We start from the raw sequence: 23,138 nt of genomic DNA, 5'->3' as shown, positions 1-23,138 counted from the left end.
GTCGAGTTTGACATCGGCGTAAGCGGCAGGGAGAAAGAGTCAAGAAACAGAAACAAAGTTGTGGGACCTGAGTCCACGGTACTGCGGCGTTCACCCGTGAAATGTAAGAAGCGTTTCTCCGTTTCCAAGAGACAGCCCGCCGTGTATTTTGAAGACTACAGCGGTTGTGTTTTGCTTTGCGTTGCAGAAAAGGCGTCTCTTGAATGCTTTTTCTGGCACATTGTGGAGACTGGATGCGCTTGAGAACCGTTCCCTTTAGTTAGCTAGTTAGTGGAGACGAGTGCCTCGTACCTCGTAGAAAATGCCTTAATTCATTGGATGTAGTTACTTTTTTAACTGTCCAACTTTTCGGTAATTTTTACTGTGTATTTGTCTATCCACACTGTACCCGTTTTGGACTTGTTTTGAGGGAGCACGTCTCCTGACTCCTTGGTGACAGCAGAGGTGAGTGAGTGATTTGGATCCGTGAAATGTCTCGGACCTGTAACGTTAACCGTCCTTGTTGTCAACGAAATGCAACGCTTTTGTGACGTTCAGAGCCAGACTTTGGCTGTAAGGTAACCGGTAAAGATAACATTTTGAAACAGACCATCAAACAATCACTGTTTTGACCTAACCCGAGGACTGGCACGTAGCTAGCCGTTGATACACACAGCCGTTTTTTGAAATATCTTGGTGAAAAGTCAGCAACCTCAGGCTTACCTAAGAGATAAAACATTAACTACGACAAGGCCTCCACACATTTACAGTTTAAAAGTCCCTTAATGTGCTTTGTAGCAGTAGCATTGTGGGTTTTCTTTTATCAAGAAGGCTGCAATCTCTGCTTTAAAATGACCAGACATTGACACTCTGCTGTGGTTCAAATCAAGCAGACCTGTTGAGATTTCCAGCTTCAAGAGTTCAGACTAAACTGGTCGATTATAGCCCTTCAGTTGTTCAGCCTCTCTTGTCCAAACTGTTCCCCTCACAGTGAGAGGAACCGAAAATGTGAAGACACCAGCAGGCTGGATGGGGGTGTCTTTAACTTGAGTTTACAGTTGTTATTTTTGGCCCTTGCATCATCCCTCAAGAACTGTAACTCACCAAGCACTGCTCGATAAAACTGCACATAAACTCCTTTCATGGTAAAAGCCAGCTATTTTGGGAGCGGACATGGTTGAGTGTTTAATGAAAGGATAGCCTGGATTAAAACAGACCACATGCACTTCCACTAAAAAGTCTCTGCACCAACACTGAAGAGACTAACCTGTGACGTTGCAGCACTAACTTGAACCATGCAAGTTAAGTTGAACATTAAGGAGATTGTGATAGGTGGTGTTTCATTTTTGGAGCTTACTGAACATGCATCACAGCGTCCTTTGTGAAACTTACTGCCATTTGCACAAATTAGCACATGACATGACATTGAAACTTCAGTGTAATATAATATTTCATAAATCCCCTCGAGGAAACTAATCACAAGAAATCCTAATCCAGATTTAGCTGTTTTATGCTTTTCTTAACCTTTGAACCAGAAAAACTTGATTGAATGAAAAGCGTCAGTTGGTTGCATGATGATAAAATTTACTGTCGTCAAGGTCTGAAATAAACTTGTTTTCCAGGAGCACATGACTAAATGAAAATCAGCTCATCAGAACAAATGTCTGTGGCGGGTGGCCAAAGAACAATTTCATCTCTACTTGACGCTTTGGGGCTGTTTCAGATTATTGGCTAGCGTGTTCCTGAGCAAAGTCTGTAGCATGATTGTCCGTTATTGCAGCGTCAGTGAGTCATGATTTACTCTTATGCGAGTCCATATTGTCAGCCAGTGCCCATGATGTGAAACCAATTTGTTCCTTCCCCAGCACTGTTCAGCGGACGTGGAGGTGAAGTTTCAAACAGCTGTTCGTGTTTTCACAACCTACTGTGTTCCTCGTGAAGTGCCAGCTCTTCCTGCGTGCGATGTTGCCATGTTTGAATGGGTTGTGTGTGGCTGCAGTGCATGCGACACCTCTACTCTCCAGGCCTCCCTTTGAGATTTCCACTTTTTTTTTAAGTCAAATTAAAGCAAAAACAAGCTGGGAAAATGCCCAAATGTTACTTATCAGTGAGATTGAAGCACTTAAGTTTTCTTCTCACCTACAGGTGCAGAAAGAGGGCTGTTGCACCGTGTGTCAAGAGGCCTGCCACCATATCACGCAATTTCAGCTGATACAGCACTGACTTTATTGGCTACCATGGCATCGCATGGTGACATCGCAGAGGGAGGAGCCAATGAAGAGTTCAACGACATCATCAAGTGGAGATCTGGTAAGTTTTTAATGGCTTTGGCCTTCATTGAGAGTGCTATCTTGCGGTCACATTTAGTTTTTGATGCGCCACATAGGACACACTGCTTGCAGAGCACTTAAGCGTGTGTGCGGAACCAAATGCTGTTGGGCCTCTGCGGGGTCTTTAGCAAAATGAAAAAATATCCTGTAACTGCATAGAGAGAACATTTTCTTGTACGTGCTTAAGAGCGGTTGCTGAAAGGAAACTCTGACAGGGCCAGAAATCCTGTTGTGCATGGTTAACCTCAGTTCCCATGGAGGCAAGGGAAAAAGGGACAGAGGCAAAGCGAAGCAACAAAGGCACGAAGAGAACAGGAGATGGTTGATTGTAACACGTTTGCTCGGAGAAAGAGAAAGTCACAGGAAAGGTGACCAATGGCAGCAGAGAAAAGGGACAACAAGAATGCAGGGATGGGTTGAGAGGGCCGCACCCTGTGACTCTTTTCTCTGTGGATCATTCCATAGGTTAATCTTTTGTAGACGCCACCCTCAGAGAGAGACGAATGCACAAACAAGTTGCTGCTCTACCTGGAGGAGTGTTTCAGTTGAACAAACCGTGAAACTTTCAGGAGCAGCTCAATATACAGAATATTGTGTTTGATATTTTGCCTGCATCTCTGCTCAAAGGCGGAATTTATTGCTGGCTTTTTGAGTAGGGTTTCACTTAAAGCGATGTTGTTCATGTCCGGCACATTTGCTTACAATTTGTGTTGGTGTGATTGAGAGAGACATAAAATGAAAGTTAAGGCATTTATTTCTCACCACGTATTTATCAAATGATTACATGAATATGTGTATATCAGGCTGGCAAATTATTCCACATTTGAAAAGATGGGTAAAGCAGGTTTGGTAGATAGAGGTTCCAAGGTTAACACTGTTCCTTCCAGTGGCATTGCTCCGCTGGCTACCCGGACTCGTGCTGCTGCCGTTTTTTTAATTCCTGAACAATGCTGCTTGAGGCCGATGATTGTGCAATAACTTTTATAGTGCTTTTATTATGGTGATCTTTTAGCATATGTTTTATTATTGGTGTATGTATGTGTTGTGTGTAATGTTATGGGATATGTGCAATACTGTTGTGTAATTGTTGTTGAGATGGTATGCCCGGTGATGTATTGTTTGTTGTCATTATGGCTGTCAAGTCATTTATGGCACAGTTGCTGAGTCCAAGACAAATTTCCCTAAGTGGGACAATAAAGTATATTGTATTGCATAGATAACGCGGAAAGTTTATGATCTTGAAAATGATGATTTTCATTGTGAATTATTGAATGAATACCCCAATTCAAGTGTAATACACAAAAGTGGTACCCAACCCTCATCTGAGTCTTGCCAGTGTACTATGTTATATATAGTTGAAATGGCAAGAGGAAGCAAAGAGGAGAGCAAAAAAAGACTATATTCATACGTGTTAAACATCGTACAATAGACTTCAATTTAAGAGGTTAAGCATGCAACACCGCGTCTGGAGCTGTGTATGTAAACTGAAGTTACAGCAGCAATCAATGTAAGGCAGACAGTCATTGGTATGTGACTCCTTGGTAAGACTTCCTCGTTTTAACAATGCTAACAGCAATGTTGCCCTGGGAATTCATCATTTAAGTGCTTTTATTGGCATCGAAACATGGTGGCATGCACTGCTGTGATGTCTTGGTTTTGAGATCCTGTCCAGTCCAACTACCATCTCCCCGTCCTTGTTGTTTTTTTCTCTTTCTACTGTAAACTTTGAAACACAAAAAGTAACCATAAGAAAAGCCTGTAGATTTCTCCATCCCGTCGAGTCCATGTGCCAGCTTTCTCCACCCTCCCAGCCTCAGAATGCTGGCAGATTCCGTGCCAGGAATTCCGCCGTGCCGATGGAGTTTGTAATTTACAATGCTGGTGTTCAGACCGCAGAGCTTTTCTTACAAAGATTCAGGTTTCCCTGGCAACCCCAAAAGTAATGTTTTCTTTTATGGCAAAGAGGGGAAAATTTAGCACGTAGCTTAGCTGCACACTGAAACGACCCAGGGAAAATAGCAGGGCACATTTGTGTCGAGGTAACCTGCAGGCTGTAGCCCACCTGTTTTTTTATCTTTACCTTATGGACTGATTTTTGTGGTGTGTGTGTAGCCGGCAGGCTTACAGCAAAATGGCTGAAATTAGATGTATTTTATAATTTAGTGTGTATGTGAACTCTGAAAATTTCCACCAGGACACATGGAATATGCATTGCTCCACCCTGCACATGCTCTTCTTTCTGTCATCACACACACGTTATGGCTTAGAAATCATCTTTAGGTGCTAAGCTTTTTATAAACTATAGAGACTAATTACTAACATTGATCCTGTGACAACCTAACAAACCTGGGTTTCTCTTCTGTGGCGTCTGCTGCAGAGACAGGAAGCTGGATGGTGAGAAAGACAGAGATTTGTAGCCTACGTGAGGCTGAAACATAGGCTTTGAGAGGTAGTTGACCAGCAGGTGAGTGTGTGTATGTGTGTGTAGTGAGCAGGTGGAAGGATGTTTTCACAGCTGAGATGAGCCTTGTGAGAAAAGCACTGGCACACTTGTTCATGTGATCTCTATGTTGGGCGTCATGGGGGCGTGTTTGAATGGTTGGAGAATTTTTTCACAACAGTTGAGTGTATCATCAGACAGCACACACACACACACACACACACACACACACACACACACACACACACACACACACCTCTCTTTTTTTGTCGTCATTACTAATTGACAGAGAGTTGGTCATCCTGATTTCCAGGAGAGTGAGAACATTCTGTTATTTTGAGGCTCCGGTTTAGTTATTTCAGCTGGTGTTTGTTCCACTTGTTAACTAGTGCTAGAGTGAGATCACCACCACAGTGTGTGTGTGTGTGTGTGTGTGTGTGTGTGTGTGTGTGTGTGTGTGTGTGTGTGTGTGTGTGTGTGTGATGTCCCTCCTCTTGTGATGGAGGTCAGCAAACTAGACAGTGTGTCCCTTTCACAGACTTATGCACACTCACGCCTCTTTTGGAGTGTAAGGGATGGCTCATGTTTTCCAGTGTCAAGTTGTTATGGAAGCTCGCAGTGGACCAGCGACAGAGAGGAAAAGGTTCAGTGAAGATCAGAGGAACAGGGGGTGCAGGGTTGAATCGTGCAAAGCTGGAGAAAGTAATGCATCTAGGCAAAAATGACTTTCAACATTCAACATGTGGCCAACATTCACCTGTTGTATATGGATTATGCTTTTGATCAAATTATCTTTTTTTCCTTGCTAGAATACCAGCTTAGTGTGATTTAGCATTTCAGTATTTTTCAGTCAAAGGTTTAGCTAAACTGACTAGTGTTGAGTTGAGGACATAAAATTATTTAGCAGCAAATTTGAGTATTGAAAACTATAAAAATTAACTGGTTCCTGCTTCTTCGCCATGGGTATTCGATGTTTTTCTTTTTGTTTTGTATCCTTGGACTTTTGGTCAGACAAAACTTCAAGGTGTCACCAGCAGCTTCGGGAACCTATGATGGGAATTTTCACTCTTTAATACACTGAAAAATAAAACAATTACTCAGAGGAAGTCATTTGCAGACAATATGTAATGTAAATGATTATCACCTATAGCCCTGAAGTTGACCTAAGAGGCTGAACTCTGTGGAGAACCAGATGTGTCTGGTCTGCCACATTGCACAGCATTTCTAAAAGGGCTGAAACAGATGTGTAGGAGTGCTTCCAGACTTTTTTTTGACAAAGTTCTGGTTGGATTACCCTATAACCCCCTGAGGCCTGTCTACCTATCCTGCCAGTGCGCTTCCCCTCCCCCCTGCCCATTCCAGAGCGCAGACAAAGTGTGAAAGGTCAAATATCATCCATGGGGTTGGGGGCTGTTGTTAAACAACCATTACACAATAATGGACGCTCACCTGACCCTTTTTTCCTCTGTGTTTATTTGTCACCTGAGAGCTCCGCTGTGGAAGAGCCTTCTCGGGTCAAACTCACTCAGCTCTGGTTACCTGACCTGGTCTTGTTCCTCTCCATCTTTCCCTTCTCTTCTGTTTTATGCCTTTTCTTCCACTCAGCAGCATCAGCTCTTGTATATAGATAGATTCGACAGGGTGCCTTGCAGCTCTGTGAGTGTATATAACAGCTTTGAAATTGGTTGCCTTTGTAGAATTGGAACTCTTAACCTTCCCAGCATTACCTGTTGAGCTTCACAGGCAGACATCTGCCTACACAGTATCTCTGGGCGTGACATGCAGCATGAAAAAAAAATATGGTTGTATATCTAATACGAGAACAAGAATGTGGTTGTCACCAAACCCAGGGTGTGGAAAGAAGAGTTCTCAGAAGGTTTGTCACCACACTACCTCAGCTGCATGTCTGTCATGGATCCTCCTTACCCTTGCCTTGGCCTCTTGTAGGGTGGACCAAAGACTTTGAGATGTTTCAGCTGGGGCGTGTGTGCGTGCATGTGTGGAAAGAGATCGGATTACTTATTCAGAAATGACAGAATGATATTTACCACTTAGCTGTGACAGTGAAAGGCTTTTCCAACTGTCAGTCAGTGAGTGCAGTGGTATGCAGTGTTATGCAAATGCATAATAATGGGTGTGCATCTGCATGTGTGGGCAGCAAAGAACACAAATCAAAACAAAGGAGCTTTCACTGTGGTCTGAGATGTCATGACCCGAATTTGTTTTGGTTTTTTTCTTGGCCTCTGGTGTTTCAGCTTCATTTTCTTGTACGGCAAAATGGTCAGTCAGAGTTCTCGTAGTGGATTTTCTACTTTGAAGATGCAAAGTGTCCACAAGGAATCAGCTGGATGGATCTTCACAGCAATATATAGACACAAGTGTGTGTGTGTAGCCTCTTTGCTTGTAGTTGATCCTGGGAAGTGGGAGGAAACGAGCTCCGCAAAATCCTGGCTGGAAATTTGGGAATGGAAGCCCTGGCCAAAACATCTCCCCTGGGTGCGGTTGTCTGTGGGACTCTGCCTCTTCGGTAAATGTGAATGTCTGTGTGTGTGTGTGTGTGTGTGTGTGTGTGTGTGTGTGTGTGTGTGTGTGTGTGTGTGTGTGTGTCCAGCAGCATACAGACACCACGCCCAGCCCAGATGACATTTAAACTCTTCTAGAGAAGGCTGGAAATGGCAGAAAATGATCAGTCTTGGATGTTCCTGCGGTTGTTACACTCATACAAACCGGTCTCCGCTTTCTGTGAATCTCCCTTTCCCAAAGCAAGGCCTTGCAGTGTAAATCCCCCTCTCTGCCCTCTTTTCCTACCTCATTAGGGCCACAAAGCCATGTTGCCCAATCTACCTTCTGACCCCTTGCATGACAGGACTTACTAAAACAAAAAAACAGGCTGAGGCCCAGAGAGAGTTTAGATTAACCCGTTAAAGCAACAGTGGTATTTCACTACTTGAAAGGACTTTTCTTATAGGGCTGAACTTGTTTTTTGTCTCCTTTTGGTTGTTAATAAATTTGTGTTACTTATTCTAGTGCCTATGGCGCTAAAATCCAATGAACCAAGGACATTGTGGCTACATATCATGCACCTCCACACAGTGATTTTGAGACCTTGGACATGGGAGTCTACTTTTTCCAAGGGAGGAGGCCTGTGGCATTGTGAGAGGTTTTTGCATTTTCCATCTCTTTCTCTTGGGTGCTGATTGGACCACTGACTCATCTGCTCTGTATATGTGTGTGAGAAGCACAGCCACGATCACCGCAGCCACTCCTGAAAGTTTTTTTTTTTTTTTTTTTTAAAGAAAAACCCTACAACACATCTAAAAGTCGCCACTTCGAACATATCCTGTATTTCTTGACCTTGTTAACTGCTGTATGTTGTATGATGACACAATGTTGAATAGCCTATGCCCACTGAATAATGAAATTAAAGAAACGATTTTGAACATGCATGTTCTTTATTGGCCAAAATGTTTGTGTATTGGGTGTGACTTTAGTATTTAATTATCAAAAAATGCTGCAGGAAAAGAACTTGAAAATTACCACAGAGGTATGTGAGGACCTGTTGTACAAGAATTATGGTTGAGTTTGCTGATAGCAATTTGATAAGATTATTTTGATTAAATTCCTAAAATCTGCCTTTGTAGAAATGAATGACAGATGTCGGCCTCTGTATTTCAATCAGGGAAACATTTTTGTCCCCATTTTAACAACCTTACTGCTATTCAAGTATAGATTTCTCAAGGTACGAGGTGCACTTCAATACACCAGGAAAACTATGCCGGTGCCCACACACTTTGCCGTACAAAAATGATTTAGATTTCAGACTTTACAAGGTGAACTGAATGCACCACATAGACCCTGTGTCTGTGTCAAAACTCCAACACGGCCAGAGGCTGCGCACCCATCAATGTTAGCAGAGACTCTTAGCATAGTTTTTCAGCTATACCAGCTACACAGCGTCCCAACTTTTGTACAGTCAGGTTTGTACCAAATTGTCCTCCAACAGTAGCCTCAAAAGGTCATAATGGGCGGTTGCGACAAAACACGTAAATGTTTGAGTAAAGGGTGGGACTCTTTTCGTGATTGGTGGGGATCACAAGCTGAAATTTAAGTGGACAATCAGGATGGCAGGCTGAGAGAAGGAGGGAGCAACAAAAAAGTTATTTCCTTTATTTCATCACAACGATGTTGAACATCAAAGAGTGACAGTGCAGTGGACGTTTCCTTTTTTGAAGCCCATTTTCTGTCAGTGGAGGATGGATGTTATAATGAAGCTGATGAAGTGTGTGTGTGTGTGTGTGTGAGAGAGACAGGGAGATGTGTATGCCAGTGTACTGCATATGCATGCGCACGACTTCATTCAAGCAGCTCGATGATGGATGCTTTTGGGGTGGTGTGCGAGGACGGAACAACAGAGGGGGACGTCTCTCTCTGAGTTCATGACTGATGCAGTCCAGCGGAAAAGTCCCTTTCGGTCTCTAATTCCTTCAGTCACTGCCAAAGCCAGCCTCACCCAACCCAGTTCATTCCTCTGAGTTGTGACCAGACCAGCTGCTGCAACTCTCTATGGAAGGAAGTGGATTTAATTCAATCAGTGTCTGGAAGTTGGTCACGGGTGGACTGGGCCGGCAAGCCTCCTCTACTTCCTCTTTGTGAAGGAAAGGAAAAGGGAAAGCAAAACACAGGAAGATTAACTTTCTCTCTGTTGTTTCCTTGCCCCCTTTGCCTCTACTCTCGCTCCCACCTCTCTCCACTTTACTCTCTCTGTGGGAATTGAGTTGTTTGTTCAGTTGCCCCTCATTGACTAAATATGTCAATGAGCAAATGGAATCAGGCCTTTGCCCTGTTCCCTGTCCCTCTGCACTGGCTCACAGACCTGCATTAAATGTCAGTGCTGACCGTTTGTCCTGCAGTTATTCTGAGTCACTTTTTTGATTGTCAAAGGTTTCACTTTCATGTAAACAGTAGTAAAGGAAGTGGCTGTTCTAGCCCAGAGTGTCAGCATGATGTTTTTAGGGTTTAGGTCACTCTGGGTCATGTTTATCTGCTGTCGCTTCCTGCAAAGTGGGAGATCGAAGGCTGTCATCCCCGACAGTACTTTGTGTTTTTAGAGGGGAATCACCTGTCAGTTACAGCAATGCATATGACACACACACACACACACACACACACACACACACACATACACACGCTCAAACCTCTGTGTCACCTTTTAATTGACAAGCTGAAGCTGTCCCTGTTCTTGTCACTCACACACTTTCCTCACCCTCCTGTCCCTGTTGAGTGTGTGTGTGTGTGTGTGAACATGTGTGTGATGTCACATCTGACAGCCCGGCCCAGCACCCCAAATAAACAGACCCAGCATACTCAATAAATGCTCTCGCACCTCTACTTCCTCTTTCTCTTTTCTCTGTCTCTGTCATTCTCTCACACCCACCACCACCTTGTCTTCCTGTTCCGGATTTGTTTTTGTTTCTCTCTCTCTTTTTCTCTCTCTTTTTTGTAAAAAGACTTTCTTTCATCATGAATTTGAGTAAGTGGATGTCATGGAGGAAGCGCAACTTTTTCAACAGGAAAAGAAAGAGTCAAGATAGTCCTTATCTAGGTAAGTGGAGGAGCACATCTGTAGTTCGTTGTGTTCATCTGGGGAGGAGTGAATTCAAAGAAGCATTACAGGAAACTTGGCTGTTTATCCACTCAACTTACAAAGTGATCAGCCACTTTCTGTTTTAGATGTCCAAGGGGCTTTTAAACCAAACTGAGTGTGCCTGTGTTTTGTACCCACAGCAGTTAAATCCAGATTTAACATTATCAGTCCCATCTTTTCCTTTGCTCTTGTTGCTTTATGCAAGAACGTTGTGTGTGTGTGCTCGTGCATGCGTGTGTGTGTGTTCGGGGTCATATATTTGTAGTTTCTAATGATGTGCTGGACCGCGTCTAAAGCGTCCGTGGGTGGCTCAACCGTCAACATTCACTTACTTTTTTTGTGGACCAGTACTGGCATCAGGTTATGTCTTTGAAATGAAATGTACATATTTCTCACTTTCATCATGTAGAAAGAAAACCTGCACTCTGATAAAAAAAAATAAAAATAACTGGAAGAGATTTTTTAGATGCAAAAAAGTGTGTGAAAGTGAAATAAAGGTGAACATGGACCTCGTTTTTGGTAAGGCTGCAGTTAAGAGTGCAAATCTTTCTACATTGTTGAGCTCATCTCTCTTGCTTTGACAGATCTCTCTTGATTTGACAAAATCTCTGTAGTTGTATCGTGGCCCAGTATATTAGATTGCTCACATTCATGTTCCTGTGTGTTCTGCTCCAATTTGAATGGGGCTAGGGCTAAAAGCCTCCATGTGAGGATAAATGTAATGCAGTATATATGGAAGATTGGATCTAATGATGGTGAGCGTGTGTTGAGATTTTCATCAAATGCAGATCAGAAAGTTAATGCCTCTGCCCCACCACATCGCCTCCGCCGCAGTCCTGTGTTTTGTCTGTATTTGTGCGATGATCTCTGGCTGATATGCATTCCGTCCTGTTGCACGCAGAGATTGCGCCGAACAGTGTTTCTGTGTTTATCAGTGTTCATCCCCCATCCCACGATGCATTATGACTCCCCACCCCTTGGCTTGCCCCGTCCTGTTCTGCTCTGCCCCCAATCTGTTTCCCTTTCATTGACGACGTCCCTCTTTCCCGCCCCTCTCTCTCTTTGCTGTGGCATTCTTCTGATCTTTTCCTCCCTTGCTGGTCAAGGAGCGACAGAGGCAGAGGAGATAGGCGAAGAGGGAGGCAGGAATGTCAAATTGTGTCTTGCCCTGACACTCTTGGACTATCTGCTTTGGTTTTGCTTCGTGGTGGCTCACAGTAGAAGATGGCAGAGCATGGGCTCAAACTCAGAGGTAGGAACTTTTGACAGGTGTGTGACACATGGCTTGGTGACAGATGGGTGTGCCACAGGTGGTGCAGTTAGGTGTGTTAGACTCAGACTGCAATCTGATCCTGGCATATGCAAGCTTGCTGTGAAAGTACTTCTCAAAGTGGATTGCCATTTCATATTTATATGTACTTTCTCCTGCTGTTTGGTAAACACACTTGAGATGGCACCGGCTTTACCACAGTTTAGATATGCTGATGATTTAATGGAACGCGTACATTTGGACAGCCATGATTTGTTTTCAGCTTTAAATAATCTTTTGAGCTCACATATTTAAATCTTGAAACCCTTTTTAAGGAGATGTATACAAAGAAGCAAGCAAGGTCTGTCTGTACATCAGAATCAGTAAAATCAGTTGGTCTTGTAGTAATAGTGCTATGTTAGACTTAAAACACACGTGACGCTAAAGGGTTACTTGATTCATTTGTGATAAATTGCCTGGATGGAGTTGAGGTCGCTTCTATTGCTTATTTCCTGCTCATTTTACATGTTGCAGCAGTGATTTACAGTTTGCTTATTAAATCTCTGACTTGGAATACTGATCACAGTTCAGCTGAGCCTTTTTTCGCTAAATTCCAGCACCCCTCACCTCACCATTCTTGCTCAGTGCTAATTACACCAATGCATGCAACCATGCACACCGCATAGGTGTTTTTCAAGCTAAGTGGGGTTATGGGGTAATCTTTCTGGACGTTCAAATTGTTTTGCTTACAAATTCCCAGATCTTGGCGAGGGAAGAGTGTCAACAAGGCTGTGCCGGCTGGGACAAGCTTAGACAAGTGACCACTGGAGGGAGGAGGGAGGAATGCAGGGGAAATTATAGGAATTCTATGCATTCCTCTCAACCTATAGAGTCAGAATAAAATGCATCGGTGCAATCATACTGCAAATGGGATTGAGTTTTTACATGTACATTTCTGTGTGTGCATATGTAAGGAAAAGAGAATATTTGTCCAAGGGCTTTTACGTTACGTTAAAGCGCAATAGTCGTAGGTGTGTTTGTGTCCTGTGCAGGAATTAGTGCCCTCCAACAGGCTGTGGGTGGTGCTGTGCTGAAAGGCAACAGCTGAGCCTCCTTCCTTCCCATCAAGGTGAAGTTCACCCTGGAAGACTTTTTTTTACGCATCAGGCATTTGCTTGAGAGTTGTTTCACAGCCAAGACATGATCCTTTCTTTTTTCCTCGCCAGTGACCCCTGTAAAGTCTGCACTTTGCATCCAATTTCACAAAAAAGTTAGCTTGCAGTTTTGGTACAGTGACTTTGGAAACCGTGACAGCTTTCAGACACGCTTCCCAGTTGGTTTTCTGCCAATTAGACTTTCAGTCACTTCAGTTGATAACTGAGGCCTAAATGTATGGCTACTCAGTTAACTGTGGTTCATTCAGCGGACACACTTGCGTTTTAAAGCTTTACTGAAACAATCTTCAGCGACGCATAAGCGAAATATGACTTGGATAAAGGTAATTGCTGCTCACTGGTGCGGTTAAACTTTGTAAATATCTCTATTTGTCTAAGCCCTGAGCTCTCATGTTTACTGTGTGATGCTGCCTGGAAACCCTGATGGTTTGTTTGATTTTCACCTCAGTGCCTCCCACCGTTTGCCCCTTCTCCCTGCTGTGTGGTCACAGGCTCTCTCCACCTGTGAGAGGGAGGGATATACTAATAGACTGGGGCTGTATATTTTATGTGTCTGCTCTGTGTCCCCAGCTGGTGGCTGGTTTCTGTGAATTTTTTTCTTGCCTGCTTATGTCATGTTTTGGGGGTTGTTTGCAGTTCGTTTTTCCTCATCGTCCTTAGTGCTGTCGATTCTTGCTTATGTAATGTTGGTCAACACAGGGTCAAGGAAATTGGAGCAGCCTTGCAATTTGAAAGATCACGGCCATATTTTGGAAAAATAAACTTGTATCTGAATGGTTTTTACACAATTTATTTCCTTGGCTGTTTGCATTCATACAACTTTTTGACTGAAAACCGTGTGCGAGCTTAAGAGAATTTGTCTGTTTATGAGGAAAGGAGCCCCACAGAAACGTAGCTTGAAACACAACACTGGAGTCTTCATGCTGTGGTGTGAGTGCGTGCATGTGTATACATAATATATTGAGAGCATGTGCGTGTGCAGTGAGCCGTGAGAAGACAGCAGTGGGATTACTCTTCCTGATGTTATCACTGCTTCCTGTTTGGCTGTTGAGGAAGAGAAACATTTGTTTCTCAGCATGTTCACTGTACATGACTCTGCACTGTCTGCAAAGTGAGTATCTGTGCCTGCATCCCTCTGCTCACACTGATGCGTGTGAGCGTGCACGTGGTTCAGTTATATGAAACATTTTGACTGATTGTTTGATGGGGTAGAGCATTTGCTCTGCAAACAAATGTGAGTGTGACACATGCTCCACTGTGCTAGTGCTATTAGCTGATAGGATATCTGTATCATATGACCGAGTGACCCATAAAGATTGTTTACCCGTCAAAGTTTTACCGTTCTGTCGTCTTAAATAGGATCAGGGAAACAGTTTACTTTTTAGCATTAGCGGGATTTTCTGTATCCACAATTTCCTCAGTAACAGTTCAGATAACTCGGAGGCAGATTGTTTAGCTTTAAAGAAATGCAATGTTTCAGTTGATATGTATTAGGTGTAGATGTACACAAAGCCAAGATGACATGTCCAGCGATGGTTTTAATTAGAAGTTAAACACCCCCAAATTGTATCTTGTGACAGCAATGAAATGTTCACAGCAGAAAACTCCTCGTAGCAAGGGATCACAAAGGGTGACAAAACTCACTCAGCAGAGCGTTGAATTGTAGGAAACTATGTATTTCTCTTTTCTTTCCTTTTTTTGTGCATACCGAACAGAACACGTTGTTGGCTGTGTTTTTGCATGACATTCTCCTCTAGTGATTAGCTTTGACTCGAATAGCTTTAACACTCAGGTCAGGCCTCACTGACATGCAGCACACATACCACTTTCCTGTCACACAGACCTTCATTTAGGACCACAGCACATTCGACAGTTTGTTTACAACTAACTGTAAGCGTGTGTATGTTTTTTTCCTTTCATATAAATATCAGCAGATAAGTGCTATTTATGACATCTATGGCTGACATACTTGTGTGGGCAGATGTAAATAACCATAAGCAAATTGACAGAAGTGGACATGTGTATTGGTGTATAAATGTTGTATATACAAATTCCACTAGGTAATGGTATTTTTTTCTCTCTTGCACTCTTACATACACATCCACACTTAAACACACTTGCTGCTTTGATCCGTCCAGCAGTAAGACATTCCTGCGCTGCGGTGAGTAGGAGCAGCAGACAGATTGAGGGGAAGCAGCGGATATGAATCGAGTGTATTGTCCTGTCAAGGTGGAGATCCCAGGAGACCTGAGCCCCCAGGGACCCTCTCCTTTGGGGCCCTACGCAGCATGCCGATAAGGCTGTAAGGACAGGAGGCTTCCACGTATGGCGTTTTCTAAAAGGAAAATTGATATTGTGTTAAGAGCATACCTGTGCTATATGTACCTGTCCTCCTGGTGCTTCACATGAGTTGTTCTCTAAATGTGCTTGCTGGCATTTTTGTCTCCTCCTTCCTGCCTCTCTGTCTTTTTCCACCTATAAGCTATCCACTGTAATTGATTTATATCAGTCGTTGGGCCCCCTGTTATGGCACCTGCCCTTTATCAATAATGCCGTTGTTTTGCTTTTCAACAAGACCCTTTCTTTGTTTCCTTTACCCTCTTCTCCATCATCTTCTTCATTCATCACCTCCTTCAGGCACCACCTCATTGTCTTCTTCACCTCTTAAGAAAGACTCCTTAAGGTACTATTGTTGCTGCCTGAGATTTATGTGGAAAAATGGGTCAAAATACTCTCAGGAGGGACTTTTTATAGTGTTGCGCTTCAAAGCACTTTAAAGACAGTGGTGTAGAGATGAAGACACAGCGCAGGTGGAAACCAGTCTGGGCGACTAGCCTCTCCTGCTTTTGTCCTCACCTCAAAATCTCACCCTTCCAGTTGGTTCTTTTCATACCTTTTGTCTCAGCTGCAGTCATCTTCTCCTCTGGTCTTAGTGACATTTCTGGAGCATTTAAATGACGCAGAAATTCTGTTTGCCTATTTCCCTCTGTGTATTGCACACATAAAATAAAAAAATGTAAGATTATTCAGTCCTCACACACACTGCCACACATATATACATGTACGTTTCCATACATAATTGGAATACTTGACATGTTAGACAACAAAAAAGTTTTCAGAATCAGTCAGTAAATGAATGACATTCCCAAGTATGATATTTCAGAAACTAGTCCTTTTTGTATCGACTGACAAATTAGTCGGTCTCAAAAACGCCTCTCTTCCACCACCACCTGTCTCATCCTCTCACCTCTTCACCTCTCTCACCCCCACCTCTGGCCTCTGACCACCTTCTCACCCTGCCAGTGGCAGTACACACACACACACACACACACACACACACACACACACACACACACACACACACACACACACACACACACACACACACACACACACACACACACACACACAACATACCCTCCACACACCCCAAACAAAGACGGCCACTACTGCTGGGGCTGGTGATCATAACCTTTGACCTTTTGTTCAGTTCATGGTGCTTCACACAGCGGCTACTTCAATGATGGTGGTAGTTTAACACTCATACACAGATACACTTCTACCACCACTAAGATTGTGGTCTTAGACCTCAGTCAGAGTGTTTAGAAGCAGACATGAATGCATTTCTTTCTTTCTTTTCTTTTTTTAATCTATTCCCTCAGGTGTACAGTTTTGAGACAGACTGACAACTTAACAAGCTGCTTATTTAGGAGGCTGCAGCATGGGGAGGGCAATAAACTGAACTTGCAGAACATGGCAGGCTCCTCATCTCACTGAATTGAAGTATTGATATATCTGAGGTGTAGGTTCTATGATCCGATGATGGGTAACACCCATTCCCTCAGGTGTACATTTGTGTCCCATTCTGTTGTTGAGGCTGCTGGTGTGTATTTGGCTGTGGACGTCTGCACTGCTGCTGAACTTTGTTTAGGAATGTCATTATGTGTCTGCGTGCTGTTTAATGATCCACCCCTCTACATCCTGATTGTTGATTTATGTGACTGTCTCCTTACGTGGAAGATACAGTCTTTCCAAGGCTTCTAAAGGCATTACCTGTTTGACTATGCTTACATGCACATTTATATTCTGGTATTATTCTGAATGACAAGATTCATAGTTATTTAAGTGTCATGTAAATGGCATATTCTGTTCGGATATTCTGAATTAGTTCTTATCTGAATGTAACGTTTTCTAATTAAGACATGAAGGATGTGCCAGTATGATTCAGGTTTTAGGTGAATTCTTTGGACGTGTATGCAGCATTGGGAATATGCGTCTCAGCTGGGTTTTTCACCGCACTTGGTGTGCATTGACTAGCCAACAACTTGAAACGCAGAGGTAGAGATGCATGCTCAAAAGAAAAGTGTACATTTGTAGTTGGAAGGAGAAACATATGTAACTTGAAAGTTTTAAAGATCGAGTTCTAATAATGAAAATGTATTATGTCCCTCCATGTTCTTTTAAATTCGGCTAACGTAGAAAAAACTCAGTTTCTAAGTCAAGTCTAAGGCTTTGTATGAGCTACTCTCATCCATTACAGGAACCAGGCACATCAAAGTAGCTGACCCTCTGCCTGACACACAATGAGGCCTTATTAGAGAGCAATGTTGGAGAATAAAGAAGGAGTAGGGAGGGAGAGAGTCGAGCGGGAAGAGAATGTGAAATATTTGTACCAGAGGAACACTGTATGGATGTGCAAGGGTGGTACACATGCAAATGGACTTTTTTGATAACATTTTTTTTGGACCACATCGTGTGTTGCCTTTGCTTCAGATACACCTTTTGACATTTTGCACACATTATCCAAATACTCCTCTTACTTACGTTTTGTTCCTGTGATTTTCGGATGTTCCGGCCGCATTGATCATGGTGCTTTTAAGCTGCAACGCCTCCAGCTATAATCACCATTTACCAGTCGGTGAATTCAGCCAATTGGTTCCTGAATTAAACCGATGGAACAATGTTCTTTGCTCTGATCATGAGAATGAGCGTGCCTATTGCCAGTGTCCAATTTTTGATACTCCTGCCCTTTCTAACAATCCCTCTTCTTTCTTTTCCACAGATGAGCATGATGCAGTACAGAAGAAAACATTCACCAAATGGATAAATGCACAATTCTCCAAGGTAATGTGACAGATTGTAGACCAGTTCAAAGGAATAGCAAACTTTAACCGCGTTAGTTAAAGCACTGATGGTGATATGAAAGACTTTAAAGAAGGACCGACAGAATGAAGGTCATGTCATGTTTGTGTCTGATGAAAAGCTGTTCCTGGAGTGCTTCTGTTTGAAACTTTGCTAGCTTTGCTGCTAGCACAGGAGTAGACTAAATGTTTGGAATGTAAACCTGTCATTGCAGAAATGTTGTTGTACTTACACTGCAGATTGGAGGAGCTGCCATGTCTTGTCTTAATTTGAGAAAACAAAGCACAAAACCTAACTGCAAATGTTCAGAGACGTTATTTTGTTCTAGTGCATGCCTTAGTCCATTTTCCTTCCTAGCAACAATTTCTATGAGAGCAATAATGGCTTTGTGTGTGGTCCTCTTTTTATATCTCATGTGTCTCATAAACAAACCATTCACAGAGTTGAGTTAAATATATTTACTTAATTTTTCTAGCTGGATTTTGTTTAAATAGTTGCACTCCTCAGACAGGCCAACATCATCTCTGAAACGCTTAAATGCTCTTAGTTAAAAGACATGTAAATTTCATGCCTTCTCAAGGGATTTAAGCCCACTTTGATATGTAAAGCGACTATCTGACAGCTCAGTCACTGTAAATATCCACGTTTCATTCAGTTCGATATCTTATCTGCGTGTCTTAGTTGATTGGCTTGTTTGCTGATTGCTTGTTGCAACAACTTCTGGATAATTGTTCCTGTACTGCAGCTGCACTCTGAAGCTCTCATCCTTGGTGTAGACTAGAAATGTGTAGACTAAACCTTCCAGTTGTGTTTTTTTTGTCTGATCAGACAGGGAAGACGCCCATCAAGGACATGTTCTCTGACCTGAAGGATGGGAGGAAGCTGCTGGACCTGCTGGAGGGTCTCACTGGCACTGTCATGGTGAGTGTGTGTATGTGTGTATAAAGGTTTGCACACAACAACCAACACATTAGTAAGAAATGAGTCATCTGACTCTGAAATTCCTGAGAAATTATTCAGCTTCACCACAAGTGGTTTATCTTATCAGTACTATCTTATATCAATACATTCTTCAATAATATAGGAAGTATCTTCTTAAGAAGAATTGGAAGGACAATCCCATTTATTCGTCACACAATTATTCATGCTCATGCACACACACGCCATGCAATTGGTGAAACTTGTCCTCCGCATTTATCCCATCCTGGTCGTCCTTCCTCCGTGGCAGACCAGGAGCGGTGGGCTGCCATTCGACCGGCGCCCGGGGACCCAGTTCCTGTTCGTCACCATTGGTCAGGTGGTGATCTTCTTGCATGTTTTTTAGTGGGGGGTTATTTAAGGAGGAAACCCCAGGTGAACATGCAAACTCCACACAGAAAGGCCCCTTTCCTCGAGCAGCAGGCACTGAAGGCATGGTGGAGGACACGCCCCCGGCGCCCACAGCGAGAATCGAACCCGGGACCTTCTAGCTGTGAGGCGACAGTGTCACCACTTGTTCCACCGTGCCGTGTCAGTGTCAAGAGACCCATGCCAAGAACAGATGTTTTGCAAACGCATGGTATCCCCATCCCATCTATTGTAGATGAATACGTAGATGTTTGTTTGATTTTTGAACTTTTGCCAATTACAGCTGATTCTGCATACACGTTAATGTCAGCAAGACATTTCAGTTTGTCCTCCACAAAGATTTTGCTTAGCAAACTCTCAGAAAAACAGTCAATAAAGAAATAGATACAGCATTTTACTGCAATGTCCATCCCAGTATCTTCAGTAACCAACCAGGAGCCTACGAGCACACGTTATTATTTTTATGGGTATTCCTTTTTTTAATCAGTGTCACCTCGCTTTCACCCCTTCAGCAACATATCTGCTTTCTAGCACCTGCAACTGTACTACGTGCCTGCTCTCTCTCTATCTCTCACACACACACGCACACACTCACTCTGATACCAGAATACTAATTCTCTAATTGGGTGCTAATGAGTGGTTGAGGTATGTGACGACTTAAAAAGGATTTGCAGTTGGCAGCCATCCATCCTGCCATTCTTTCCATAAGTTGGCTGGTGGACACTGCTGATAGGGTAATGGGTGTGTGAATGTATGGAGAGAAAGACTCTGCTGAGCGATGGCATAGCTTTTTTGGTGTAGCAGTGCTTCAGTTAATCTTACTGTCCCTGGTGTGAATACTTGTAGATGAATATGTCTTAGATTTTACTCTCCAACCACTGAAACTCTGTTTATCTGCTATGCTTTTAGGAACTGTCGCAGTGAACAAGAGCTCAAACTGTTGATTTACATCATGTTTAGCTTCCTGCAGCCTTATGATTGGCTCGTGAACTGTGACCATGCTGATTTGTGCTGTGTTTCCTGTTTCTCAGACCAAAGAGAGAGGTTCCACCAGAGTACACGCTCTCAACAATGTCAACAAAGTACTTCAAGTCCTGCATCAAAATAATGTGAGTACTGTGTTTTTGGTGCTCTTGTCTCATCAACTGCTGTTTGGTGGTGCTTTTAGCTAAATCATGTATGCCAGTAGTTTGTAACCAGATGCTATTAAGGCATGAACAGGGCTTCATTTTAGCCACACAGTGCAGCATGGCAGAGGCAGAAAGAGGGAAGCATAATGAACAGTGAAATTAGCTGCTGTTGCGTTCTGCTGAAGTAAAAACCCACAGACTCTTTGGCTTTGATACATTTGACACTGTGTTGTGTATTTTTTGTCGTTGTCTGTCTGCCTCCTTCGCTCCCTCAGCTGCCCTCCTCCTCTCTGTGTACAATAGTCAGTCTTAAATGCCTTGACCTTAGCAGTGGGAGATAATGGGCCGGGCATGCTTGTGGGAAGTAGCGGAGGCTGGAGTTTGCATGCAACCCCTGCTGGTTTCTTTCCTGCAAGAGCCAGAGACTGTCAGCTGGCAGTGAAGGCCTGAGTTCCCACGGGCCTTTAAATTCTGCTGACTGTAGGAAATGAAATAAGGCCTTAGATATCATAAATACTTGATGTTTCTAAGGAAAGTATAGAAACCACAATCATCGTTGAAATGTGCTTGACCTTGATTCCATGTCTTAGCCTTGGAAAACTTGACTTGCACCTTAAACAGGAATTAAAAGCTGTATCTAAGGAGCAATGTGTTCCTGTAGTCAAAAACAAGTTATGTTTTTGGCTCCAACTTGACTTAGGTGCTCAAAAATCATCAGAATCGCTGTCTGCTTTGATGCCAACCCAGACCCCTTTGCATTTAGAGAATTTTTTGTTATTCCAGTATCATTTGTTCCCTCTGCGCTGTCTAATGATAAGAGCGGAGCACTCCTGGATGATTCTTGTTCAGAAAGAAAGCGATACAGAGAAGTGGTGGTGTGGCAGGAGGATGGAGCTAACTGGGACTAGAGATGGGTCAGAGGTCATTTTGCAGTTTGACCAGACACTTGACCTCATGTTCCACTTGGTGCCTTGATCCTCTCCAAAATATTTATATGTAATCAGTCCGCACTCAGGCTCACCTCATATGAAGTGTCTGACAAGGCTGCAGCCAGGCACAAGTATTCAGCTGTAACAGTGTGGACACTCATTAAGATTTGAAGCAATATTATTTATTCCACTACATAGAGAAACTCAGATGTTACTATGTGAACAGAGTTGTTACTTTAGGGTTGCTTAGTGTTGTAAACAGCAATTATTAGCAGCTTAATTTTGAAAGGGTATTATGATTATAGCAAACAAGAGATTTTCGCTGAGAAGATTTTTTATGGTGTGGGCTTTCCAGTCAAGCTGCTCAAAACAGGAAGGATTTTTACTTTGATAGAGAACATTTCTTGTGTTATGAATTATATCTGTCTTTCTGTCTCTCTTTATGTCATTTTATCATTATGTATTGTATCTGTCATCTTTCAGGTTGATCTGGTAAACATAGGTGGGACAGACATTGTGGATGGGAACCACAAGCTGACCTTGGGCCTCATCTGGAGTATTATCCTCCACTGGCAGGTGAGCACACATATTCACATGCATTTGCTGTCCCTTTCTTTCCACCCACATCCTGCACACACACACACACACACACACACACACACACACACAAAGACTCGTTAATGTTTGCTCTGACCGTGAACTCACAATTCACTGATGTTGCAGAGGGACCACAAATACAGCTGATGGAAAAGCAGTGTGCACACATGCGTTCATGCATGTAAACATGCTTATCATCGACTGCTTTGTCTAAGTCTGACCTGCTGAAATTAGAAATGGCCATTTGAAGGAAATTAGTTAATCAAGAGGTTTTATTAACAGGGTCTGGGCGCTGCCATTTCTTTCCAGATTAGATTTCATTACTCCCTCATTATTATTTGCTTACATGAATAACACTCCTGGCACCATGAATTTTATGGTGTGTGTTTTTGTGTATGTTAGATGTGCTGCTGTTTTCATAACAGACCTATATAACTACAGAACACTGAAGTGGTGGTGTTTTATTGTGATCTTTTCGTATCATTCTTACTCATTTTGAACATCTGTGCCAGTCACAGACGGTGTGAATAAACTGGCTATTTTAATGCACAAAATTAGGAACGTACCTGATTTTTATCCAGTTTTTCCATACAAACAAAAACATATACAACCAGAATTATAAATGGAATCATAAATGTGCAAAATTGTATGTTTTTCTTCTTTTTTTTTTTTTAAGTCACCCATATTAATGTGTGTTTTTCCACATTCATGTAGGTGAAAGACATCATGAAGGATATCATGTCCAACTTGCAGCAGACCAACAGTGAGAAGATCTTGCTGAGCTGGGTACGCCAGTGCACCCGCTCATACCCAGAAGTCAATGTGCTGAACTTCACCACCAGCTGGGCCGACGGCCTGGCTCTCAACAGCATCCTGCACCACTTCAGGTGAGGGGGGATCATATGTGTGGTCATGGTAATGAACCAATACTTGAAAACCCCCTCTTATGTGCCATGCTGCCATTTCATATTTGCTCCTGTGGGATGAATATTTGACATATGCCCTTTGACACTTGGTGTAAATCATACGGAGCACAGGCCAAGACCTTCAAATGCCGCCAGGAAACCAAGGCCTGGAATTTAGAAATGGCTGATGTGTAGGAGCCATTCTGTGCTTGTGTGTAAGTGGCGGGAGGTCAGGTTGACAGGTCAGCGCCTGCTGGGCCTGTGTACGCTG

At 43.0% G+C, this 23,138-nt stretch overlaps 1 protein-coding gene across 6 annotated transcripts in view; it reads left to right on the top strand.

Annotated features, from left to right (window-relative positions):
* Positions 1–23,138, top strand: part of utrn (utrophin) — a 173,584-nt gene continuing 150,446 nt past the window's right edge. For 3 of the 6 annotated variants that reach the window (XM_070987931.1, XM_070987933.1, XM_070987928.1), the window contains exons 1-6: positions 10,270–10,351; positions 17,880–17,941; positions 18,788–18,880; positions 20,338–20,415; positions 21,849–21,941; positions 22,677–22,849. In XM_070987931.1, the coding sequence (XP_070844032.1) occupies positions 10,270–10,351; positions 17,880–17,941; positions 18,788–18,880; positions 20,338–20,415; positions 21,849–21,941; positions 22,677–22,849 (581 nt within the window). Of the gene's footprint in view, positions 445–2,124; positions 2,290–10,269; positions 10,352–11,527; positions 11,646–17,879; positions 17,942–18,787; positions 18,881–20,337; positions 20,416–21,848; positions 21,942–22,676; positions 22,850–23,138 lie in introns of those variants that run through there. The other 3 variants (XM_070987929.1, XM_070987930.1, XM_070987932.1) reach the window with 3 other exon arrangements.

This window comes from Chaetodon trifascialis, chromosome 19, assembly GCF_039877785.1.
Source record: "Chaetodon trifascialis isolate fChaTrf1 chromosome 19, fChaTrf1.hap1, whole genome shotgun sequence".
In the NCBI taxonomy this organism is placed as follows: Eukaryota; Metazoa; Chordata; class Actinopteri; order Chaetodontiformes; family Chaetodontidae; genus Chaetodon; species Chaetodon trifascialis.
This window is presented reverse-complemented; position numbering and strand designations above follow the sequence as displayed.